Source organism: Ictalurus punctatus, chromosome 19 (assembly GCF_001660625.3).
Source record: "Ictalurus punctatus breed USDA103 chromosome 19, Coco_2.0, whole genome shotgun sequence".
Classification (NCBI taxonomy): Eukaryota; Metazoa; Chordata; class Actinopteri; order Siluriformes; family Ictaluridae; genus Ictalurus; species Ictalurus punctatus.
This window is the reverse complement of record NC_030434.2, coordinates 22,164,972-22,186,238: the sequence shown is the minus strand read 5'-3', so window position 1 is coordinate 22,186,238 and position 21,267 is coordinate 22,164,972. Positions and strand designations below refer to the sequence as shown.

The window sequence follows — 21,267 nt, the reverse complement described above, 5'->3', positions numbered from 1 at the left end:
GCAGATCCACAACACTAGCTGGAAGATAGCCGTGGTAAATAATAATATGAGAATTATTATATAACTTTTTTTTTTTTGTCTTTCTGTCTTACCCTCACCAATGATCTATTCGTCTGATTTCATACACAACGCTGGCGGGATGTTAATGATAGCCCGAGGACATGATGGTGGAAACCCAGAGTTTGGTAGATGGAGAGCTCATGGGTCAATACTCCAAACAATTCAACCTCGTGTTGTTGTTTTGTATTTTTTTTTGGGGGGGGTAATGGAAATGCTTGAGGGGAAACCAAACTTCAACGACTCACTTTGTATGTTCATTCGTTCTGGACTTGTTTGGCCTTCGAAATAATACTCATTGATTCAGGTTACTTTTCCACACACACAAAGTTCTTTGTTCTGATCCATCTGTTGATTGACCCTCGGACTCTCTTTCTTCTGTCCGCATTTCCTGTTCTTGTCTACTTTGGTCACCCTTAATACTTAATTTCCTCCCAGATCCAGCGTAATGTAATTTAAGCAGGCTGAAGCCCCTCTAATTCATCAGGCAGCCGTTGGCATTTAATTAAGTCGGGGGTGGGGGGTTGGGGGGTTACGTACTCGGTTCACTCTGTCAGTGAATCAGATGGTCATTAGTAATTAATACACTGACTCCGCTGTAACTGCCGAGTTCCAGGCCGGCCCAAATGGAGCTGTCTCTGCTTTGTGTGATGCTTGATGGATGTGGATGAGACCTCGTTTTTTTCCCCAGGTTTAATCATGCCATTAAGAGTCAGATGTATTTTCATGTGCCGTGTCAGTCTTTTCCCTGCGTGCGGGGTTGCAAATAGACCACGCCATTTGGGCCACTAAATTATGGAGCACTTCGAAATTGGCGAACTTGTACTTTTTTTGTTGAAGGCTTTTTTTTTCTTTTCTTTTTTTTTTTTTTGACGTTCATGTCTCGGGGTTTGCGCTTTTAACCAAAGTGAATCGTTCAATACGACTGATCCGGGTCATGAAGATCATCCTGCTTTCCGATTAACACTCCTCGACATGATTTCACTGCACACGAAATCTGCTTGAGGAGGAAACCGCTAGAACCTGAATCCCTCTCGTCATGTGATCTTTAATTGGTGCGTGTATTTCCGGCAGGTTCTGCTGATGGACTACCTGGACGTAAAGAACACGCGCAGTGCAGCCGAACCCACGGCCCAGCTCTCCTACGCGAGCACCGGCGGAGACTTCGGAGCCTTTTTCGCCAAGAAGAAACCACTTCGACCCAAACAGTCTCTCTTCAAGTAAGCACAGTTCACACACTCGAGCATAGTGACCTTTGTTTTTTTTTTTTTTTTTTTTTTAGTTATTAACTCAGGAGGTCGGGATAATTTTGAGACTGTAGAAGTCATTATAAGTTGCATTTTCTGTTGAATTTAGGGGAAACCACTTGTTGTGTCGAACAATTTCAATTGCTTTTGCTTGATCTGTTCATTGCAAGCAGCTGAACGTCTGCACATTTTGACGATAAACCCGATTTGCGTTGGGGGTCGAATCATTTCGGTTGAATCGCCGTCAGGGAAGCGCTTAAAAGTTTGCATCCCATTTAACAAGCTCTACTAACATTCCGTTACGGTGTCTAATGGCTTAAAGAAGTCGACACATGTTTACTTTAAGTCTTAGTTGTTAGAAAGCGTTGATCTTTTATAGATCAGGAAACAGGTGAAATCGTATGACTGAGCGTTTATTGAACGCTATCATTTAGAAATGGAAGATATAAAGATGTGACTGTCTGTGGGTTTCCTCCAGGTTCTCCGGTTTCCTCCCACCGCACAGAAACATGCCAGTAAGTTGATTGGCTATGTTAAATTGCCCGCTAGATGTGACCAAGAGTATATGTGTGTGTGTGTGTGTGTGTGTAGACTGGTGTCGAATTCAGGCAGTGTTCCTGAATCTCGCACCTGTTTCCTGGGATAGATTCCTAACCAGGATTAAAGCGCTTACTGAAGATTTTTAATATCTTATCACATACACGCACACGATTTGTTACAAATACACATGCCTTGTTGGTTCCATCTGTATGGAGCGCGATGTAAAGGCGGCACTGAGGCACGAATGTCTTTCTGCAGGTTTGAGTCGTCTTCCCACGCCATAAGCATGAGCGCGTACCTGCGAGAACAACGGCGAGAACTTTACAGCAAGAGCGGAGAGCTACAAGGTGAGTGCCCAGGGTGAATGGAGGGATGGGGGGGTGGAGAAAGAGGAGGGAGGGAGGGATGGAGGGGCATGGTGGTGACTGAGAGGAGGAGAGAAAGTCTATGAAGGTCTCAAGGTGAAAAAGCTGCCCTCTGGTATGTATCTGCAACGTACTGCTTGTGTCTTCTATTCCTCGTGGTTCTTCTTTGACACTTTCCATTTTTTTGTTCCTACACACATGCGCAGGGGCGAGACAGACACCCCAGGGAGTGTCTCAACTCCTCAGTCTCTCTCTCTCTCTCTCTCTCTCTCTCTCTCTCTCTCTCACACACACACGTCAGGATGACCTTGCAGTTTCAATCAGTGGTGCTTGACAGCACTCCCCCCCTCCCCCCGCACCCAATTCCACCGAGTCACAAGCTGTGAGAAATGACGAGCGAGAGAGGTGTTTGGGGGGGGAAGAAACCTGAGAGAGTGAGAGTGAGGCGTTAAAGACAGACGTTTCTCAGTAAATAACGACTTTTTATTATTTTTAAACAATTTTTCTCAACCAAAAGTTTATGGACGTTTTTTTTCCTCGTACGCCGCAGCAATTTGCTAACGAGTAAAATTTTTAACTTATTAGACGAGGACGCGTCGTACTTTTTAATCTGTTTATAGATACTTGTAATGTTGCGGAAGATCCACGAAAAAGGGTGGTTCTTATTCTCGCAGACAGACGTTCCCTCACCAGCCTCTCTTATTATCAAGGAATGGCTTCAGTAACTCAAATAAGCACTCTTTACAGCCGTGGTGAGCGGAAAAGCATCTCGGAATGCACAACACTGCAAATCTCACTCAAAGATAACGCTCTAAATTTAATGCAAAGAAATTGCAAAGTGTGCGTCCCTCTAACTTAAGGTTAGAGCTTTACCTCTGAGCGTTACAACGTGCTGACGCTGGAGACTCCTTCCCTAAACGTTACATAAACGTCTCCTTACAGAAAACCTCACCGTATCAACAACTACACACAGTTTTTAATCGCCTCCTCCTGTGACGCCGTCAGAGTCGCGGAACAACTTCTGGCCAATCAGATTCGAGAATTCAGTAGCGCTGTGGTATGTGGCGAGTGCCGCTGTATGAAGTATTTATTATTATTTTTAAAAATTATTTTTTTAGATTTATGTAGTGCTTTAGAGCAGTGCAGTAATATTTCCCCAAAATCGTATTTGCTAGTTTGTGTCAGTCACGACCACACCTTGAAATCAGCAAGCGAAACGCCACGATTAATACAAGACAACAGATAGTCTCTGCACTCTGCACTTCTTCCCCCTTTGGCGTTTTTCTTTCTTTTTTTTTTTTAAGAATGAAACAGGAAAAAAAAATATTTGGACGGTCGAGTGCCTCGGAGCGTTATATAAAGGAGATGAGATTTCCCTGTTTCATTTAGCCCGTCACAAAAGCGAGTGCCGGGCCTCAGTCTGAGGGGTGAATAGAGGGAAAGAAGATTGAAGGACTGGAATCATTTAAAAAGTGAAGTAAGTTTAGCGAGAGCTGTAGGGAAGATGTGTGGAAAGTCATTGTTTTGGTTCTGCCGTTCATAAGAGCCATTCAAGGGTTTCTGAAGACGTAGATTAGAAATATGAATCGAGACCGGTGGAGAAACATTTCACACTGGCTTTAATTAAGCTCGCAGCGGAAGAGCCGAGCTGACTGAACGGCCGCGTGTGCTTTCTCGACAAACGACGCTCTAGACGCGAGAGAGAGAGAGGGAGACTTGTCAAAGACTTGCCCTTTCTGAACAGCTTAGTGAAAAAGTCAGAAAGTCGATGACTTAATGTTGATGTTTAAAGGCGACTCTTCAGATGAGTACACATTTATTGTTGCTGTTTCAAGTTCAGAACAGACGTCTCGTGTGTTCAGAGGAGAGCTGTGCATTAGGGGGAGAAAGACTGAAGGAGCCAGTGTTTTTTACTTTAATACAGGCGGTCTGATACGACACTTGCGGGACAAACAAAGGCGCGACGTTCGTTGACTTGTACGTCAGACGCTCCACAAAAACGTGCTGCTGTTTTACAGAAAAATTTATAATCCTAGTCCCGGAGTCCTGTTTCACGAAGCGAGTCGAACGAACTCGGAGTTGCGGAGTAAGATTTAGGGTTAAAGTTAACAGGTTTCGTTCGACTCAACCCAGGATTTAACCCTGAATCGAGGTTTACTCAGCGTGCACGTGTGTGTGTGTGTGTGTGTGTGTGTGTGTGTGTGTGTTAAAACCAGACATTTGGAGCAAACAGCCAATAACGTTCAACATGGAGAAAAGCAGGTGCGCATACTTCCGGTTGAAGAGAGAGAAATTATTACGTGGAAACATGAGGACCGCGGGAAAGCAACACGGTTGCGGGAACATTGCTGATTATGTAAATGCTTCAGTTTACATTTAGAGGCTCACAGTGAGAATAAATGGATGGAAAACGTGTAACCCCGCCCATCTTTCATTTTTAAATGAAATAATATGAATAAAATAAATATCTATCTGTGAGAATATATTAGGACTGGGTTAATGGCTTGAAACTGGGCTACCACTCAAAAAGAACAGCAAAGCAATATGTACAGTTTTATACGACTGAGCAGTTGAGGGTTAAGGGCCTTGCTCAAGGGCCCAAGCGTGGCAGCTTGGAGGTGCTGGGGTTTGAACTCGACCGTTAAAATGTGTGACGTGTTGTTCGTTAATAAGTTAAACGTTGTGATCATGAGGAGATGGCCGTTGTATAAGTGGACTAACTCCAGATAGCGCTGATGTACGCTTTGCTTCATGTCAGGCCCTATAACATCATCCCAGGATGGATTATTTTGTAGAACGGTGTGTCACTCCTGCGCCTTTGTCACACGTTGTAATTGATATGTTGTATGTGGCGCATCAGCTCCTATGACTGGGGGAATAAAATCTACACATCTTGAGATCAACATCATGAATAATGCAGGATTTAATCAGTTCCTATCTGGGCGAAATGGGGTGTGTGTGTGTGTGTGTCATGTCACTCTCTCCTTCTCTATTCTCCTCTCTCCGTCTTTTTCTCGCTCTCCCGCTCTTTATCCCCCCGGGACTATGTGAAGGCACCGCTGTGGTAGTTATTATAAAAACACACACCAGCCTCTGAAGCTTAATTACCATCTTCTCAGCTCGAGCATGACTTATACAGTTCAATTAATCCGCAACTTCAATCCGAAGGGTTCATTACCGCTCAACATGCGTGCACATCTGTATCTCTGTTCCTCTCCGCGTATCCTACGCCGTACTCCAGACGTGACGCTCGGGTTCGAAGCACGCAGGATAATGGAGGAGAAACGATCGGATGTGACGGCGGTCCTGTTTCTGGTTCTCCATTTCTCCCCACGAAGCTAATGAGAGGAAGGGGGCGCTGCTCGTAACGGAGAGGTGGAGTGTGCTGGAGGGCAAGAGTCGTGAAGCCTCTGTGCTCCTCGTATGTAATAAACACGACATGAAACATCGACTGAAAGGAGCAGATCAATCAGAATCCAGAACTCAGCGGCGCTGTGGTACAGAACCGGGTTAGTCACAGAACACTTCCTGGTTTCCTCCAAATGCTGGTTATAAATGAAGTTCACACTTCAAGCTACAGAGAGCGTTAAACACAACAAAGCAGAGCAAGAACTCCGTATTAACGGTCTTGTTTATGCATAATAGCTCCGTTCCCCGGAGAGAAGGGAGATTGTGTTCGGCGGGTCGAGAGAATGGTCCGCAGGAGAGCAAGCGATGTTTTCTGTCAGTCTTGTGAAGCACAGTGGAGCAAGAGAGGTGCAAATGGAAAAGTGTCTCACTGGCGGAAAAGTGTGTGTGTGTGTGTGTGTGTGTGTGAGATGTAAAATGTAATAGAGAGATTAGGGAGAGCATGTGGAGTGACTGTCTGTAGACTTTTTTTTCATGGTGATGGAAATGCTTGAGAATCCCATCTTTCGGATCACTTTTCTTTACCGCTTGTTCTTCAGGGTCGTGGGGAATGCTTGAGCATATTAGGGAATATTTTATCTGAACATTTCCTGGTGTGTTGTGAAGGTCAGCAGTGAAGGACCCACAACAGTTAGACCGTGTTCATCAGGTTGTGTTAATTAGGTGGGATTTGCTCGGATCGTGGCCTTACTCTGAACGGCCATTAGATTAATACCACGGAACGGTGTCGTGAATAAGATTTATTATCCTGTTGCAGTGGCACCTGTCGAGGGGTGGGGTATATTTATTAGGCAGCAAGTGAACAGTCAGGTCTCGAAGATGGCGTGTTGGAAGCAGGAAAAATGGGCAAGCGTAAGAATCTGAGCGACTTTGACAAGGGACAGATTGTGATGGCTTGACGATCGGGTCAGAGCGTCTCCAAAACCGCAGGTCTTGTTGGGTGTCTGGTCCGATCCCACGGAAAAGCTACTGTAGCACAAAGTGCTGAAAAAGTTAACGCTGGCTCTGATAGAAAAGAGTCAGAACACAGTGCATCACAGCTTGCCGTGTATGAGGCTGTGTAGCTGCAGAGAGCCCATGCTGAGCCCTGTCTACCACCGAAAGCGCTGGGAAACCTTGACATTCACATGGATGTTACTTTGACACGTACCACCTACCTAAACATTATTGCACGCCTTCATGTCAACGGCGTTCTCTAATGTCAGTGGCCTCTTTCAGCAGGATAATGCCCCCTGTCACGCTGCAGAAACTGTTCAGGAACGGTTTGAGGAACACGACAAAGAGTTCAAGGTGTTGACACGGCCTCCAAATTCCCCAGATCTCAATCCGATCCAGCGTCTGTGGGATGTTCTGGAGACAAACAAGTCCGATCCATGCAGGCCCCACTTCACAACTTACAGGACTTAAAGGATCTGCTGCTAACGTCTTGGTGACAGATACCACAGCACACCTTCAGAGGTCTTGTGGAGTCCGTGCCTCGACGGGTCAGAGCTGTTCTGTTGGCACAAGGAGGACCTAGACAATATTAGTCAGGTGGTTTTAATGTTCTGGCAGATCAGCGTATATGGGCTGGTAATGAGAATATTGTGTAACTGATGGATCGTGAAAATCTGATTTAACTGAAAGAGATCAAAGGGCATTTTTCCCGTGATTTGTTCCAAATGTGTTTATTGTGCATATTGTAAAGCGAATATTGATTTGCCCTAGTCGTTCATTTTCTTCGTATAATAAATATCTGTCTTATGAGCGCTATACAATGTGGCTAGATACTCAGTCCCTCCCTACAGACTATAAAAGAAGCGTACAGTAGCTGGTATAGAGCGCTTGATCATTTTCACATTGTGCGTGATAAAGGGGGGGGGGGGGGGGGCAGATCAGCTGGGAACAAGTCGATCAATACCTGACTTGCGCTAACCTCACTATTATGATTTATTATATAAATAATTGGTGCCTGAAATGAAATTGAACTTTGTCTGCAGAAAAGTCAATAATTGCATGAGAATTAAACGGCCGTGTGGAGTTAAAAACGTACGGCCCCGAGTTCACTCCCTCCCTCCATCCTTGCTCGCTTTCTATCTTTGTCAATATTTATTGTATTGTGGGTCAGCGTTTTTAACAGAAATGGAACATATCGCAAGCAGTAGAGACAGACTGATGCTAACTTCTCAATTCACAGGATTCCGCTTACCTCCATGACGTACCACTATTTCCGTGGGGCCGAGGAATGCGCTAGCCTCCTTTTTCCGCGTTCACGAGCTGGCCGATGCTTGCAATCGCGAGTGTCGCTGTGATTGACAGGAGAACCATTTAAACAAGGACTCCCAATCACGGAAGGCAAACTCATGATCTCTGGATGAACGCATTCTGTTTAATTTGTCTCGGTAGTGAAACCTTGAGACGAGTGTGACCGCTTGGTGGCGCAATAGGCTTCTCACCAATCATCTGACTAACCTGCTCAGTCTTACACGTAGCAACCTGATGACCTTGTTGTCCATAGTGTAGAGTGTAGTGACGGCACTTGTCAAGTGGAGCGGTCCGACTAGTCCTGAAGAGGCAGTCTGTGCTTGGTCCTTTAAGTTCTAGCCCCGGAGTCTGTGGATGCTAAGGTTTAGCTGGTGTACCAGACGGAAGCTACCTTTGATGTTCTGGATTGTAACAGGGTGTAAAGATTGTAAAGATAACAGTCTGTAAGGAGGGGTAGGTTCACGTGCCACTCCTCTTACACACCCCTGTGTTCCGCCGTGCCCTTAAATCATTACTCAGTACGTTTACATGGACAACAATAATCCGATATTAACCCGATTAAGACGATACTCTGATTGAGAAACTGGCATGTAAACAGAGATTACTGATGACCTTAATCTGACTAAAATCACACTCGGAGTAAACACAAATGGAATTAAGACGTGTGGAGTGTTCCTGTTTTAGTCGCATTATCGACGTGCGTTACAGACACGTACACACCTTAATCACACTATTAACGTCGTGTGGGAGTTTTCACCGCATTGTGCGACAGGACACGTACACACACGGCAGCGCTCGACCGTTTGACGCCAAACAAGAGAGCACGGCTGCGTCCCAAACCGCGTACTTACCTGCTGTATAGTAGGAGAAATACATGTATCTCAGCTACTATATAGTAGGCAAGAACGCGGTTTGGGACACAGCCCACGGCTTCAATCAGTCGTCTATTTCCACGTGTATCATGACAAATAATTAACCGCACCTGAAGCTTTCATAAAATTAAAAACACCCAGAACTGTATACGGTTCCATAACGAAGACCAACTGTATGACGATACGTGAAATTCTGGAGGGACGGCGTGACGTAATGATGCGTGCCGTTAATCGATCTACGTTCTACAACATGTAAAACAGGAACATGAAAGGAGTATTCTAAAAGCAACTCATGCAAACACATTAATCACAATATTATACGTCTTATTCAGAATAAGGTGAATAATTAGATTACTGCTGTCCATGTAAACGTAGACACTGTCTGTGTGGCTGATTGTGATGTGTCTTGATTCACTAGAGATGATTTGTGAGCGAAGGGAGAGTGCATTGTTGGCTCTTGGATCCTGTATTTATGCATCTGTGTACCACCGGGGGCGATCTGTTCTTTATTTACGAGTTAATTAGATTGAAAATACCAGCTTTGTTTGCGGTTTATTTCAGTCTCTTGGTGTGGGTTTTGCTCCTGCAGCTGCTCCATAATACTTGGTCGTGCTGGAGCTCCTGCAGCGAGGCCTTAAACTCGTTCCCTCTCTCTTTCTCATTCTACCTTTTGTTTGAGATTTGATTGATCCACATCTTCCAACAGTTGGCCTCGGGATTGGTGCATTGATGTTTCCCAGCCTCCTCTATCTGTTGACGAAGGCTAGAGACAGTGTGCAATCAAGCCTTTCTGAGAGAAAGTGGAATAAAGAGAAGAGCGGGACAGAAAGCATTGTTAGACAGTAATTGTTGGCATAAATGACACACAATCACAACGCTTTTCGCCGGCAAATGACGAGCCCGGAAAATGATAAAAGAAGAAAGGGTCACCAGTTTGCCTCGGAAAGGAGGTGTGGCAGAGACGCTCGTGAAGGTTTCTCAGGATACAATGACTGCTGATTGACTTTGATAATTGTGCCCACTCTTAGACAACACACTCACCCACACACACACACACACACACACACACACACACACACACTCGCTCACTAAAGCATTTTTTTAATGCAGCTCTCAACAGCTCAGTAGGATTTAGTTTACTGGCTGACCATTTTGGACATTTGATTTAAATTTTTTCTTTTAGAGGAGCAGTTTGTAATTTATTAAGCCCTCTGCTGCCTGCAACAGGAATTGCAATGGGGGGGGACTAGCCTTCCTCAACCAAGCCTGAGATAGTCCTTGCTACAGAACCAAAAGTCCAGTGGGCGGAGCTGCACTTGATCCAACTCCTCTTAAAAGAACCCGCACAATGCTGTATAACATGAAACACCTTCCATCGCCTGGACTTTTGGCTCCAAATTTGCCCCCGTCTATGAGGAGCTGCATCAGGTCTACCTCCACCCCATGGACTTTTCATTTTGCAGTGAGGTGTACATGCCAAACCCAACCACTCCCCCTTCATTTGAACGCACATGCTTCTTGTTTCCTATTACATAGCTGCTGTGTTTCTCTAGCTGGGGGTGGAGCTTATTTCAGGGCCAGAAAAATGCAAAACTAGCCAGATCCTAATTCATGGTATATTATTATTCTCTATTATTTAATGAATCACAGTTTCTAATAGTCCCCCCTCCCCCCCACCAATTATTCTAAGATTATTACAGACCTAGGAAAATGTTTAAAAATTACGCACTGCACCTTTAAATGTTTCTTTCTTCGTTAACCTTTTTTTTCCCCAGGTATAATCGTTAGGCTAAAATCTGCAATCACACGAATTCACATGATGCTCAGAACAAGGGTTTGGTCCACTCTGTAGTGGCGCACACACGTTATAAATGTTTTATAAAGAATTTTGAAGACTTTTATTGATTTATTTTAAGCCAGATAGTTCTGAGAGTAACTTTCAGCCTGCAGAGAGAAACCGAGGGAAAATGATAAACCAGGTGTATTTCAGGTGAGGCGGGGGGACATTAATTTCAAATGGTTTATCTTTTAGGAATTGAGAAGCCCTAATATTTGCGTTTTGCTATTCTTCCATTAAAATGGAATATTAAGTTGAGGCATACGTGCGTCTTGATTCGGAACCCTCGCGCTGTCGGTGGAGTCGTCGTGATGCAGGCGGTGAGCGGCCCGGTCCGATGTTCCTCGCTCCGTTTGTTCGACTGTAAATTTTATTGCCGTGGATGATGATTACCTCGACGACATTACGGCGCTGATTGTGTCGGGTTTGTTTTTCATCTCTTCACATCGATGCCGACTGTCGCTAGCGGAATCCAGAGCAAGATCTCATCACAGCGAGCGGATTGAATTAGCCGGGCGCTGAAATGATGACGGTACCTGATCGTCTGAAATGGACTGAGGAGATAATAACACACGGACACGACAGCGCGTATTGATGGGTGGTGTAAATACCGAGGAAAAGACTGTTGTTCTGTTGTGTCAGCTACAGATTGGATGGAGCAACTCTTCCTTTAATGATGATGTCTTGATGCTTTCTTAGCAAGGGGATCTGTGTTGCTTGGATGTATAGGTGATGGGATGGCGTGATATGGACAAAAATCGCATATTGCGATTATATTAGTACCAAGCGTGCCGCACAAGTCCTGAAAAGTCAAGTCGAAATGTTTCGATCGCCCCCTGGTGGCTGGATTCAGTAAAGGTCATAAACCACGCCCTCTCCATGTAATCTAGTGGGACGTGAGACAAACTAAACAATCAAATTAGACATCAAATCAGTTTTTTCCAAAGATGGTTTCTGTCATTTTAGGTGTTTTTTAGTTAGTTTTTTGATGCAATGTCATGATTGACAGCTTCACCGAGCGAAGTAGTCACCGAGGCGGGCTTTTTTCAGGATCTTCGGGAGGAGACCGGAGCTTTAACTTTAATTTCTACGTTTGTATAACTGTTTATTTCACACTGACATAATGAGTTGGAAAAGGTTCTGGGGCATGTGCTTGCGCCTTATTTCTCGGGAGTGTGGGCGGGACCTTGAAAACGCAGCTCCATTTCACGCTCACTACTGTGCAGACTCGGGCTCCAAGATGTCCACGCCATATTGGGACACTGGCGGCTTCACATTTCGAGTTTGCGTGTTCTCCCTGTGCTTTTGGGTTTTCCTCCAGGCAACCCATTTCCTCCCCCAGTCCAAAGACATGCATCGTAGACTGTTTGGCATTTCTAAATTGTCCGTAGCGTGTGAGATTGTGCCCTGCGATGGGTTGGCATCTTGTCCAGGGTGTCCCGCTCCTTGTGCCCTGAGTCCCCTGTGATCGGCTCCAGGCTCCCCGCGACCCTCTGTAGGATAAGCGGCATGGAAAATGGATGAATGGATGGATGTATTGAGCCCCGGATGCGTGTTCTCCGTGTCCGTGTAATCCTTGCGATTTCTGCACACGCTCTGTAAAGGTTTATATAACTTTTTTTTTCTTTGTTATATTTCTCAGCGATGAAGGAAGGAGTTTTTACGAGAACGTCTTCAGCCCCCGTCGTTGTTTTGTTTTGTTTTGTTTAGCTAGGTGCGGTGCGAAACCAAATAGCAAACAATTTCGATCTGTTTTGGGAAAACGTTCTTTAAAGTGTTTGGCTCATCTTCTTGTTTGAAAAGCTTTATCTCTGGGCAAATTCGAACCTCCTCGCAGAGGCTGAACAATCCAGGTACCTAGAGGAATTCACCATGCTCCGGAACCACCAGGTACAACGTCGGCCCGAAGCATCGATGATCTACTACTATTTTTTAAAAATGGATTTCTTATGATATTTATTTATTTATTTATTTATTTAAAGAAAAAATAAAAAAAGTAGTAAGTGTTGTGTATAACTTGTGTATGGTGTTTATTTTACACCAACATTTTTGCTCGTTTTTATGCAGGGTGCCAATAAATGGGAATAATAGCGCATTATTTCGTATTCACTGTGTGAAAGGGGGCAGTTTGTTCAGTCTTTTGTGCTGTTCTCTATGTAAATAGGAGGTTGGGTTGCCTTTGCTGTTATTTGACAGAGGGCACACACCTAATCAAGTACTGAAGAAAAGGGATGTGTGTGTGTGTGTGTGTGTGTGTGTGTGTGTGTGTGTGTGTGTGTGTGTGTGTGTGTGTGTGTTTCCCCAACCTGTGCTAATTTTAATCAGCAGCGAGGCTGTCATTGCAGCTGTCACAGGCATGTTTACCTTTAATCTGTGTTGGGGTGATTGGAGGGAGAAAGAATGGAGGGAGAGGAGGATGAAGATGGCTGGGTGGGTGAAACAGATAGACCACCTTCACACACACACACACACACACACACCAAATCAGAGGGCTGTTGAGAGCAGCTTAACTGCAGTGGGCGCCCGTGGCTGATTAGAGAAAGAAGTGTTTAGTGGAGTAAGTGTTTGATTGGGAATGGAGGCTTTTATTTAGCTTTGTGAAACGAGTCAAACGAAGACGTGGTGAGCGATAGTAATCATGGGAGTGATGCAGACACGGGGTAAAACTTTTATTTTATTTGTATTTTGTATTGGTGAATCGTCTGCGCTTCACCTTGTCAGCTCGTTTTAAAAAAAAAAAAAAAAAAAAAAAAAAAAAAAACATTTTTGACATGTTACAATTACAACAAAGGTTATTAAAAGAAACCCCCCAAAAAAAAGGTTCAAATTCAACATATCAGATTGGTACGCTACCTTAATGATCCCCAGCCCTAATCGCTACACGTTGTGATCGCGACTTGCCTCACAATATAATACGACAAACTGCCAGACATATAAGGAGTCGCAGAAATTGGCCGTGACGTCTGCGTGGGAGGGGCATACTCGCTCTCCACTAACCAGTCGCGTCCATGTGTGAGCTCACGTATGTGGAAGACGGCGGATAGCGCTTTCCTTTTTTCGAGCGTGTTACAGTGCTTTGCGACGGAGAACGGACGGCAGTTCGAAAAGACGCGTCCGCCGTAAGCTGTCAGAGAGCCGGCTTTAGGGTGACCGGATTGGGGGAGAAAGTGAAAGGAAATAAGGCTGTAATTTTACCAATATATTGTTGGAGGTCGATCCAAAGTCTTGCAAAGCACAATAACAAGTATATTTTCTGTTATTAGTGCGATAATGATTAACAAATGGTATACTGCACCGGTGCGATATAACCGGGAGCTTTGATTTCCGTCATCTTCAAAGCGCCGGCATTATTGTCTAGCGCTACACGCTCAATAATTCATTCACCTCGATTGGCTGCATTTACATATTAATTTGTATTTATTTATTTATCATTCTGCAGCAATTGTCAACCTGTTCCCTGCTTGGCCTTGGCTGTCTGCTGGCGCCGGCTGGAATATTCCTTCCAATTCATTTGAATAATAGACGTAGCTCATTAGGAGCCAATCATACATGAAGACATGGCAGCAGAATTGGAACCAGACGGTGGGGACTCCATGAATTATTGAGTTGGCCTGGTCTTATTAGAGCAGCGGGTTTCTGCCCCAAAGCACTGACTGCTTACACACACACACACACACACACACACACTGTTTTGTGTGTGCACACCTGTTGACCTTTATGCTGCACTGAGAAGACTTGGCAGCTGGTTGTGGGTTGTGCAGTGTGTTGCCTGAATGCGCTAAATTGCCTTTTTCCTTTTAAGTGCCAGCTCTGTTGTTCATCACACTGGAGATGCTGGGAAAAAAAAATCTGGAGGCCTTGGACTGCGTGTGTGTGTGTGTGTGTGTGTGTGTGTTAGGATGTAACTAAATGCAAATTAGTGGACTAGGAGGTGGACTATTCCTTTTGTTTATGATTTTATTTTTAAGAAAGCTGGTGAGAAATTATCCCAGAGCGTTGAGTTGGGATTAAAGGTGTGCATCGGGACTGTAATTCCACAGGACATTTGGGGGGGGTAAAAAAAAAAAGTCACCCATGCGGTCAAGCTGGACAAAAGGAGACCAAGCTGGACTCCTGATAACAAGCTGGACAGAAGGAGACCACGTACATTCACATGAATGAGCGCTGTGGCAGGATGCATTCAATTCATTTAAGTTTCATTCATCAGAGTTTGTTTAGATGTTGGGAAACAGACCCAATGAAATTTGGTGGCGCAGACATCTAGGTACAAACAAAACCAAAACGTGTATCTCTAGTCCATACCGTTGATGAACTCGTGGGGCGGGGGGGAAAAAAGAAAAGCAAACCCGTTCCGGTTTAGGCCACACCCACTTCCCTTTCACAGCTGCATTTGACTCTCGATTTCCATCTGGATATCCAGCTAGGAAAAATCAAAGTAAAGTAAACACCCCCTCGACTTGACGGTCGGGCGGTCGAAATGGCCGCTCACAGTAGCGCCACTTCTTATTTATTTTTAATGTATATTTCCAACTTCGTAGCTTGAACGGACAGAGGTTTTGACAGAATGACTCGTATAATTCTGACTTCCCAGTCCTGAGTTCAGCGTAAGTCTGAAAGCATTCGCGGCATTCGGCAGACGTGCGTTAATCTCATTTATACAGCTGAGCAGATGAGGGTTAAGGGCCTTGCTCAAGGCCGGTGCTGGGGTTTGAACTCGCCACCTCCCCTATGAAATATGATTATCTGGAGCACTAAACAGGTACAGATACAGATCTATCACAGTTACACTCTTTTCTCCAAGTGTGTGTGTGAGTCAGTTCCTTATGCGCTCTTTTTATACTTCAGATGTATCTCACACACGCACTATAATAGCTACAAGAAAGAAAAGACAAGCGCGCACAGTAAACGCAGGTGAATCCACAGGGACGGTTGGTGCTATTGAAGACGTCGCACATCTCCTGTTCTCTCTCTCTCTCTCTCTCTCTCTCACTCTCTTCTCCATCGTAGCAGGCCCGAATACATCGCAGATCAAGCCGCTTCTAATCAAACCCGGGGAAGTGTGGCTAATGCAATTTCACTAAGTCAGCGGCTGGTTTGATTGTACACGGGCGGGCCGGGAAGAGGCGAGCGTGCGAGGGCTGGATTTGCCCGTGTTACGTGCACTACACTTCATTTCCACACTCAGATAGCCCCCGCAGCAGACACGCCCTCGCCTCTAATCCCAGATCAGTCACTGCAACAGGGGAGAGGCTCTTAGCGTGTGCACACACACACACACACACACACATACATTACGCAGAAGGTACACAAATGCCCAACAAACAAAGCTTCTCATGTTGACAGGAAGTGCAAACACACCCAGACAGACGTTAATGAATGTTTTGGTGTGTGACCGAGGTGAACGTATTACAAATGTGTTTGCAAATGTGTTCGTCTGCTGAAACTGTTGGAAATGCGAGACTCACCCACACAGGTGCTTTCATTATTACTCCAATCACAGGCCACTCTGTCTCTCTGTCAGTCTCTGTGTCTCTCTGTGTAATTTACTGCCTGACCTTTCCCTTGTTGTCCCACATCACCACTAAAATTAATTCAAAGAGACGCTGCTTTAATCCTGAATCACTCTTCTGCTGTTTTCCTTTCACGCTGTTATATACATGATTGCTTTATTTATGATTGCTTTACATAATCTCTCTCTCTGTCTCTGTCTATCTCTCTGTCTCTGTCTATCTCTCTGTCTTTCTCTCTGTCTCTCTCTATCTCTCTTTCTCTCTCTGTCTCTGTCTCTCTCTCTTTCTCTGTCTCTGTCTCTCTCTCTGTCTCTGTCTATCTCTCTGTCTTTCTCTCTGTCTCTCTCTATCTCTCTTTCTCTCTCTGTCTATCTCTGTCTTTCTCTCTGTCTCTCTCTATCTCTCTTTCTCTCTCTGTCTCTATCTCTGTCTCTCTCTCTGTCTCTGTCTATCTCTCTATCTCTGTCTATCTCTCTCTCTCTCTCTGTCTCTGTCTTTCTCTCTCTCTGTCTATCTCTCTGTCTCTCTCTCACTGTCTCTGTCTTTCTCTCTCTCTGTCTCTGTCTTTCTCTCTGTCTCTCTCACTGTCTGTCTTTCTGTCTATCTCTGTCTATCTCTCTCTCTGTCTCTGTCTCTCACTGTCTGTCTATCTCTCTTTCTCTGTCTCTCTCTCTGTCTCTGTCTATCTCTCTCTCTGTCTCTCTCACTGTCTCTGTCTCTCACTGTCTGTCTTTCTCTCTTTCTCTGTCTCTCTCTCACTGTCTCTGTCTCTGTCTATCTCTCTCTCACTGTCTGTCTTTCTCTCTTTCTCTGTCTATCTCTCTCTCACTGTCTCCCTCTGTGTCTCACTGTCTTTGTAAGTCTGTTTCCCCTTCTCTCTCGATCTGTCTTTACATCCTTCTGTTTTTGTTTCTCTCTCTCTGTCTGCCCATCTCTCTATCCTTCTCTCTGTCTTTCTGTTTCTCTCTCTTTCCCTCTCTGTCTATCTTTCTGTCTTTGTCTTTGACTTTCTCTGTTTCTCCACCTCTCACTTTTTGTCTCTTTCTTTCTCTCTCTCACCCGTGTTTCTCTCTCTTTACATTTTTAAAATCTCCCCTCAGACTCTCTGTCTGTCTGTTTTTCTTTTTCTGTCTCTCTTTCTGTTTCTCTCTCTTTCCCACCATTTGTCAGTCTTTCTGTCTGTCTGTCTCTCTCTCTCTGATTTTGAGTTTCTCCATCTCTCACTTTCTGTCTACCTCTCTTCTCTCTCTCTCTCTCTCTCTCTCTCTCTCTCTCTCTGTCTCTCTATCTGTTTGTCTCTGTGGCTGCCTTTCTCACTCTCTCTCACTTTCTTCTCCCTCTCTTGCTCTTCTGTCTCTGTGGTTGTCTCTCTCTCTCTCTGTGGATATTTGTCTCTTTCTCTAGCTCTCACTCTCTCTCTCTCTCTCTCTCTCTCTCTCTCTCTCTCTCTCTCTCTCACTCAGTCTGTTTGTCTCTGTGGCTGCCTCTCATTTTTTTGCTCTGTCTATGTGGCTGTCTCTCTCTCTCTCTCTCTCTTTTTTTCTTCTTTCTTTCTCTCTCTCTCTCTGATTGTGTGTGGCAGCAGCTTTTGTTTAGGAGGCGTAATTGAGTCTTAATTGAATTGGCATCAGAGAGAAAATGAAGGAAAGAGCGGAGGAGGAAGGAAAATTGGAACGTGGGCTCCATTTCCACTTAGCAGCTCGAATCGTCTCTATAGAAATAAATTTCACGGGTAAAAGAAATTCCGTGTGAGAGCTTTTAGTAAGGCTAAAGGTTCTGTTGTCTTTGCTTAAATGAGAAAAGAAGCAGGGGATGAAAAGAAGTTTCACACATTTTAGTCTGATGTGCTCGTGTGTGTGTGTGTGAGTGTGTGAGTGTGTGTGTGACTATCAGGAACTTTACGCTCTTGTATGAATATGAATGCTGAAGTGATTGTGTGGGATCCAGCTGGTTGTGGTTGTGTTTCACTTCATACAATAACCCGACTGTAAGAGCCTTCCGATTGTACACAACACTCGACCTTGCGTAAGTACGAGTGCAAAATTTTGCGCACTCATGGGTAAAAAAATAATTTATTTATATTTTTAAAAAGCAAATAAAGCATTTAATGTGTAAGGCTTCATAAAATTGTCAAATCGTATGCGAAGATATTAATAATAATAATAATAATAATCAAAAACAGCTCAAAATGACACGGAATGCCATAGCAACCACCTGGAAAGTCCACAGCTACACCCTCGAATGCCGTAGTAACCACTTAGCAACCACCTGGAATACCATAACAACCAGGTACTAACTGAGTAGCACCCACTTGGCTACCGCATCTCTACACACTGGGATACCATAGCAACCACTTAGCAACACCCTACTAACCATGGAGGATAACATAGCAACCACATCCCGTAGCTTCACCCTGCAACATCCTAGCAACCACCTGAGACAACATGGCAACCACCTAGCAACTTTCTTTCAACCAGCTGGAATACCATAGCAACGATGTGTGGCAACACCCTAGCAACCAGTTTGTTATATCATAACAACCAGCTCCTAACTGACCAGCAGCCACTTCAGATAACATCGCAGCCATCTATCAAGTCTCTAGCTACACCCTGGGATACCATAGCGACCACTTAACAACACCCTAGCAACCACCTAGAAACTCCCTAGCAATGTGTTGGAATACCAAAACAACCAACTAATAACTGATCAGCAGACACTCGGGATAACATAGCAACCACCTAGGGAATACCCTAGCAACTGTCTGAGATAGCATAGCAACACCCTAGCAACCAGTTGTAAAAACAACCAGCTACTCACTGAGTAGCACCTGCAACATCCTAGCAACCACATAGCAATGCCATAGCAACCACCTGGGTTGTACCCTGTTTATTTAATTACACTAAACCTCATCGATTCAAGGTTTTTATTCGGAAATGTAAATCCTGTTATAGATGTAATCATCTTACTACTGAATTTTTTTTTTTTTTTTTTTAATAATAAGATAATTTCCCCCCCCTACATTTTTATTTTTTTTGCGCAAGTTTTCCTGCCCACCTCCGGATAAATTCCGTGTAAGAAGTCACATGAGTGTATTTCAGAGCAGCACGGTTAAAACCGGTCCCTTCAGTGTTGTGAATGACATTGAGACGGCGTGAGAGAAGAGACATCAGGGCGTTGTTATTTATAACCGGCGAGCCGCTGGTCCGTACACAGGCTCTCTCGCTTGCCGTCGTTAGGGATTTTTATTTTATTTTGATTTTTTATTGACCCCACACGCGATCCCCCCCGAGTCAATGATATTGATCGTGTGGATGAGTGGAGGTAATAAGCACTGCAGCTCGACCGGTTTCTCTAAACCCGCTGTCTAGATGACTGACTCGCACAGCTGTGGTTTTCTTATTAACCCTGTTAATACGGGGTGTGCACGTGGTCACTCGGGGCCACACACACACTCATGTACTAACTCGCTGTCTGGATAAATTTGCTAACCTAGAGGTTATGTATTTAGTAAACATCCTAATTGGACAGCTTTACTATCTTCGTTTTAATTTATCTCTCTCAGTGTGGGAATAATAATAATAATAATAATAATAATAATAATAATAATAATAATAATGTCTTATTTCACCTCCACTCAGGTCGAAACATCATCAAGGTTTATACCACAGTGCAGTTGAATGCTCGAATCTGATTGGTCAATGGTTATAAATTGTTTTTCAGGTAGTTTCAGCTGTGACATGAAGGATACCTTTATAATCACACGCCCGTTCTAAAACATTACTGTTTCTATAGTAACAGCTCATACACAGGGACTCGTACTGTACGTCGGACGCTCCACATAGTCGAAGACTCATAATAAAAACGCACTGGTTCTTATACTCATTGACGTTTTTAAGGGTTTTTTGGTTAGGAGACATTTATTTAACATTTATGGGATGTTTCGGTTACGCATTCTGTTCTCTCTGTAGAATTACAGGCTACGCTTTTGTGTGTGTGTGTGAGAGAGAGAGACAGAGAGAGGGAGAGGGAGAGAGGCGCCGGTGATGGATTGGCGGAGTATCGTAGCCGTAAATGAGAACAGGAACTACCTTGTCTCTCGGACGTTCCACAACATTTGAATATAACTATAACCAGTCCCTTAACGCAAAATCAAGCAAGCTCCGCAATATTCGGAGAAGCGTGAGATTTTTTTTTTTTAAATTACCGCAGATTTCCCGCAGATTCGGGCCAAGACGCGTCATGTGACGTCATCCCGACGTGCATTCAGCCAAAGCCCTGCGTCGAACACTAGTGCAGCTAAAAGGTCTCGTTTACCAACGAACATCACTGTGTTTCCCAAATTCAGTTCACTGCAAAAAAATAAAGCACAAAAACTTTTGCATCGCAAATGAATTATTATTATTTTTTTAAATTTTTGGCTCCAACAATCTAAAAAAACCACAACTCTGCGCTAATCCTGTACACACTGTATAAACTGTTCAAATGTGTGCCATGTCATTCATTAATACGTAAAACATTGTAATCGTTGGTGAAACACTGTGGTATAAGTGGAATAACACACTGCAGGCCGTAGCGTTATATGAAAATGATGTTGACTTTTGTTTATGTATTTATATTTTTAATTTTCTTCAGTACGCTGATCACACTAATCAATTCCTTCTTATACCGTTCAGGAGGAGCTGACGATAACCTGATAGAAGGAGGAGAGACCAAGTTCCTGTGTAAGCCTGGAGCCAGGAACATCACCGTCATCTTTCAGCCTTTGCTCAAGTAGGCTTTAGTAAATACACATCCTTGTCATTTTTTCTTTTTGACACCGGGTATGACAAAACACACACGCACACGGTATTCTTTATCCTTTCATCATTCTTTCCTCCCCGGTTGTGCTGGTGTTACCAGACAGCAGCCTTGATTTTGCTTTTCGTCTGACAGCGTCGGTTGAAGGAACCCATTTACCCCCCCCTCCACATTCAATTTTACATTCAATTTTCCAATCTGTCCCATCATCCGATCTGTCCCCACTAATGCCAGCTCATGTTACCAGCGCATTACGGAGACGTAACCGTACCACGGTCAGCCGGGCCGGAACGTGACTGTACTGCCCAGCAGTCAGAATGCTGGGAATTACATTTGAGCTGTGCTCCATTTATTTATTTCCTCCTCTCATGTGGGGCATTGGCACCGTCT

The 21,267-nt window shown here is 44.3% G+C and overlaps 1 protein-coding gene across 1 annotated transcript in view; it reads left to right on the top strand.

Annotated features, from left to right (window-relative positions):
* exoc4 (exocyst complex component 4) overlaps positions 1-21,267 on the top strand; it is a 160,597-nt gene that overhangs the window by 44,604 nt on the left and 94,726 nt on the right. The window contains exons 8-10 of the mRNA XM_017494424.3: positions 1,132-1,277; positions 2,103-2,191; positions 20,754-20,850. Coding sequence (XP_017349913.1) covers positions 1,132-1,277; positions 2,103-2,191; positions 20,754-20,850 — 332 coding nt within the window. The remainder of the gene's footprint in view (positions 1-1,131; positions 1,278-2,102; positions 2,192-20,753; positions 20,851-21,267) is intronic.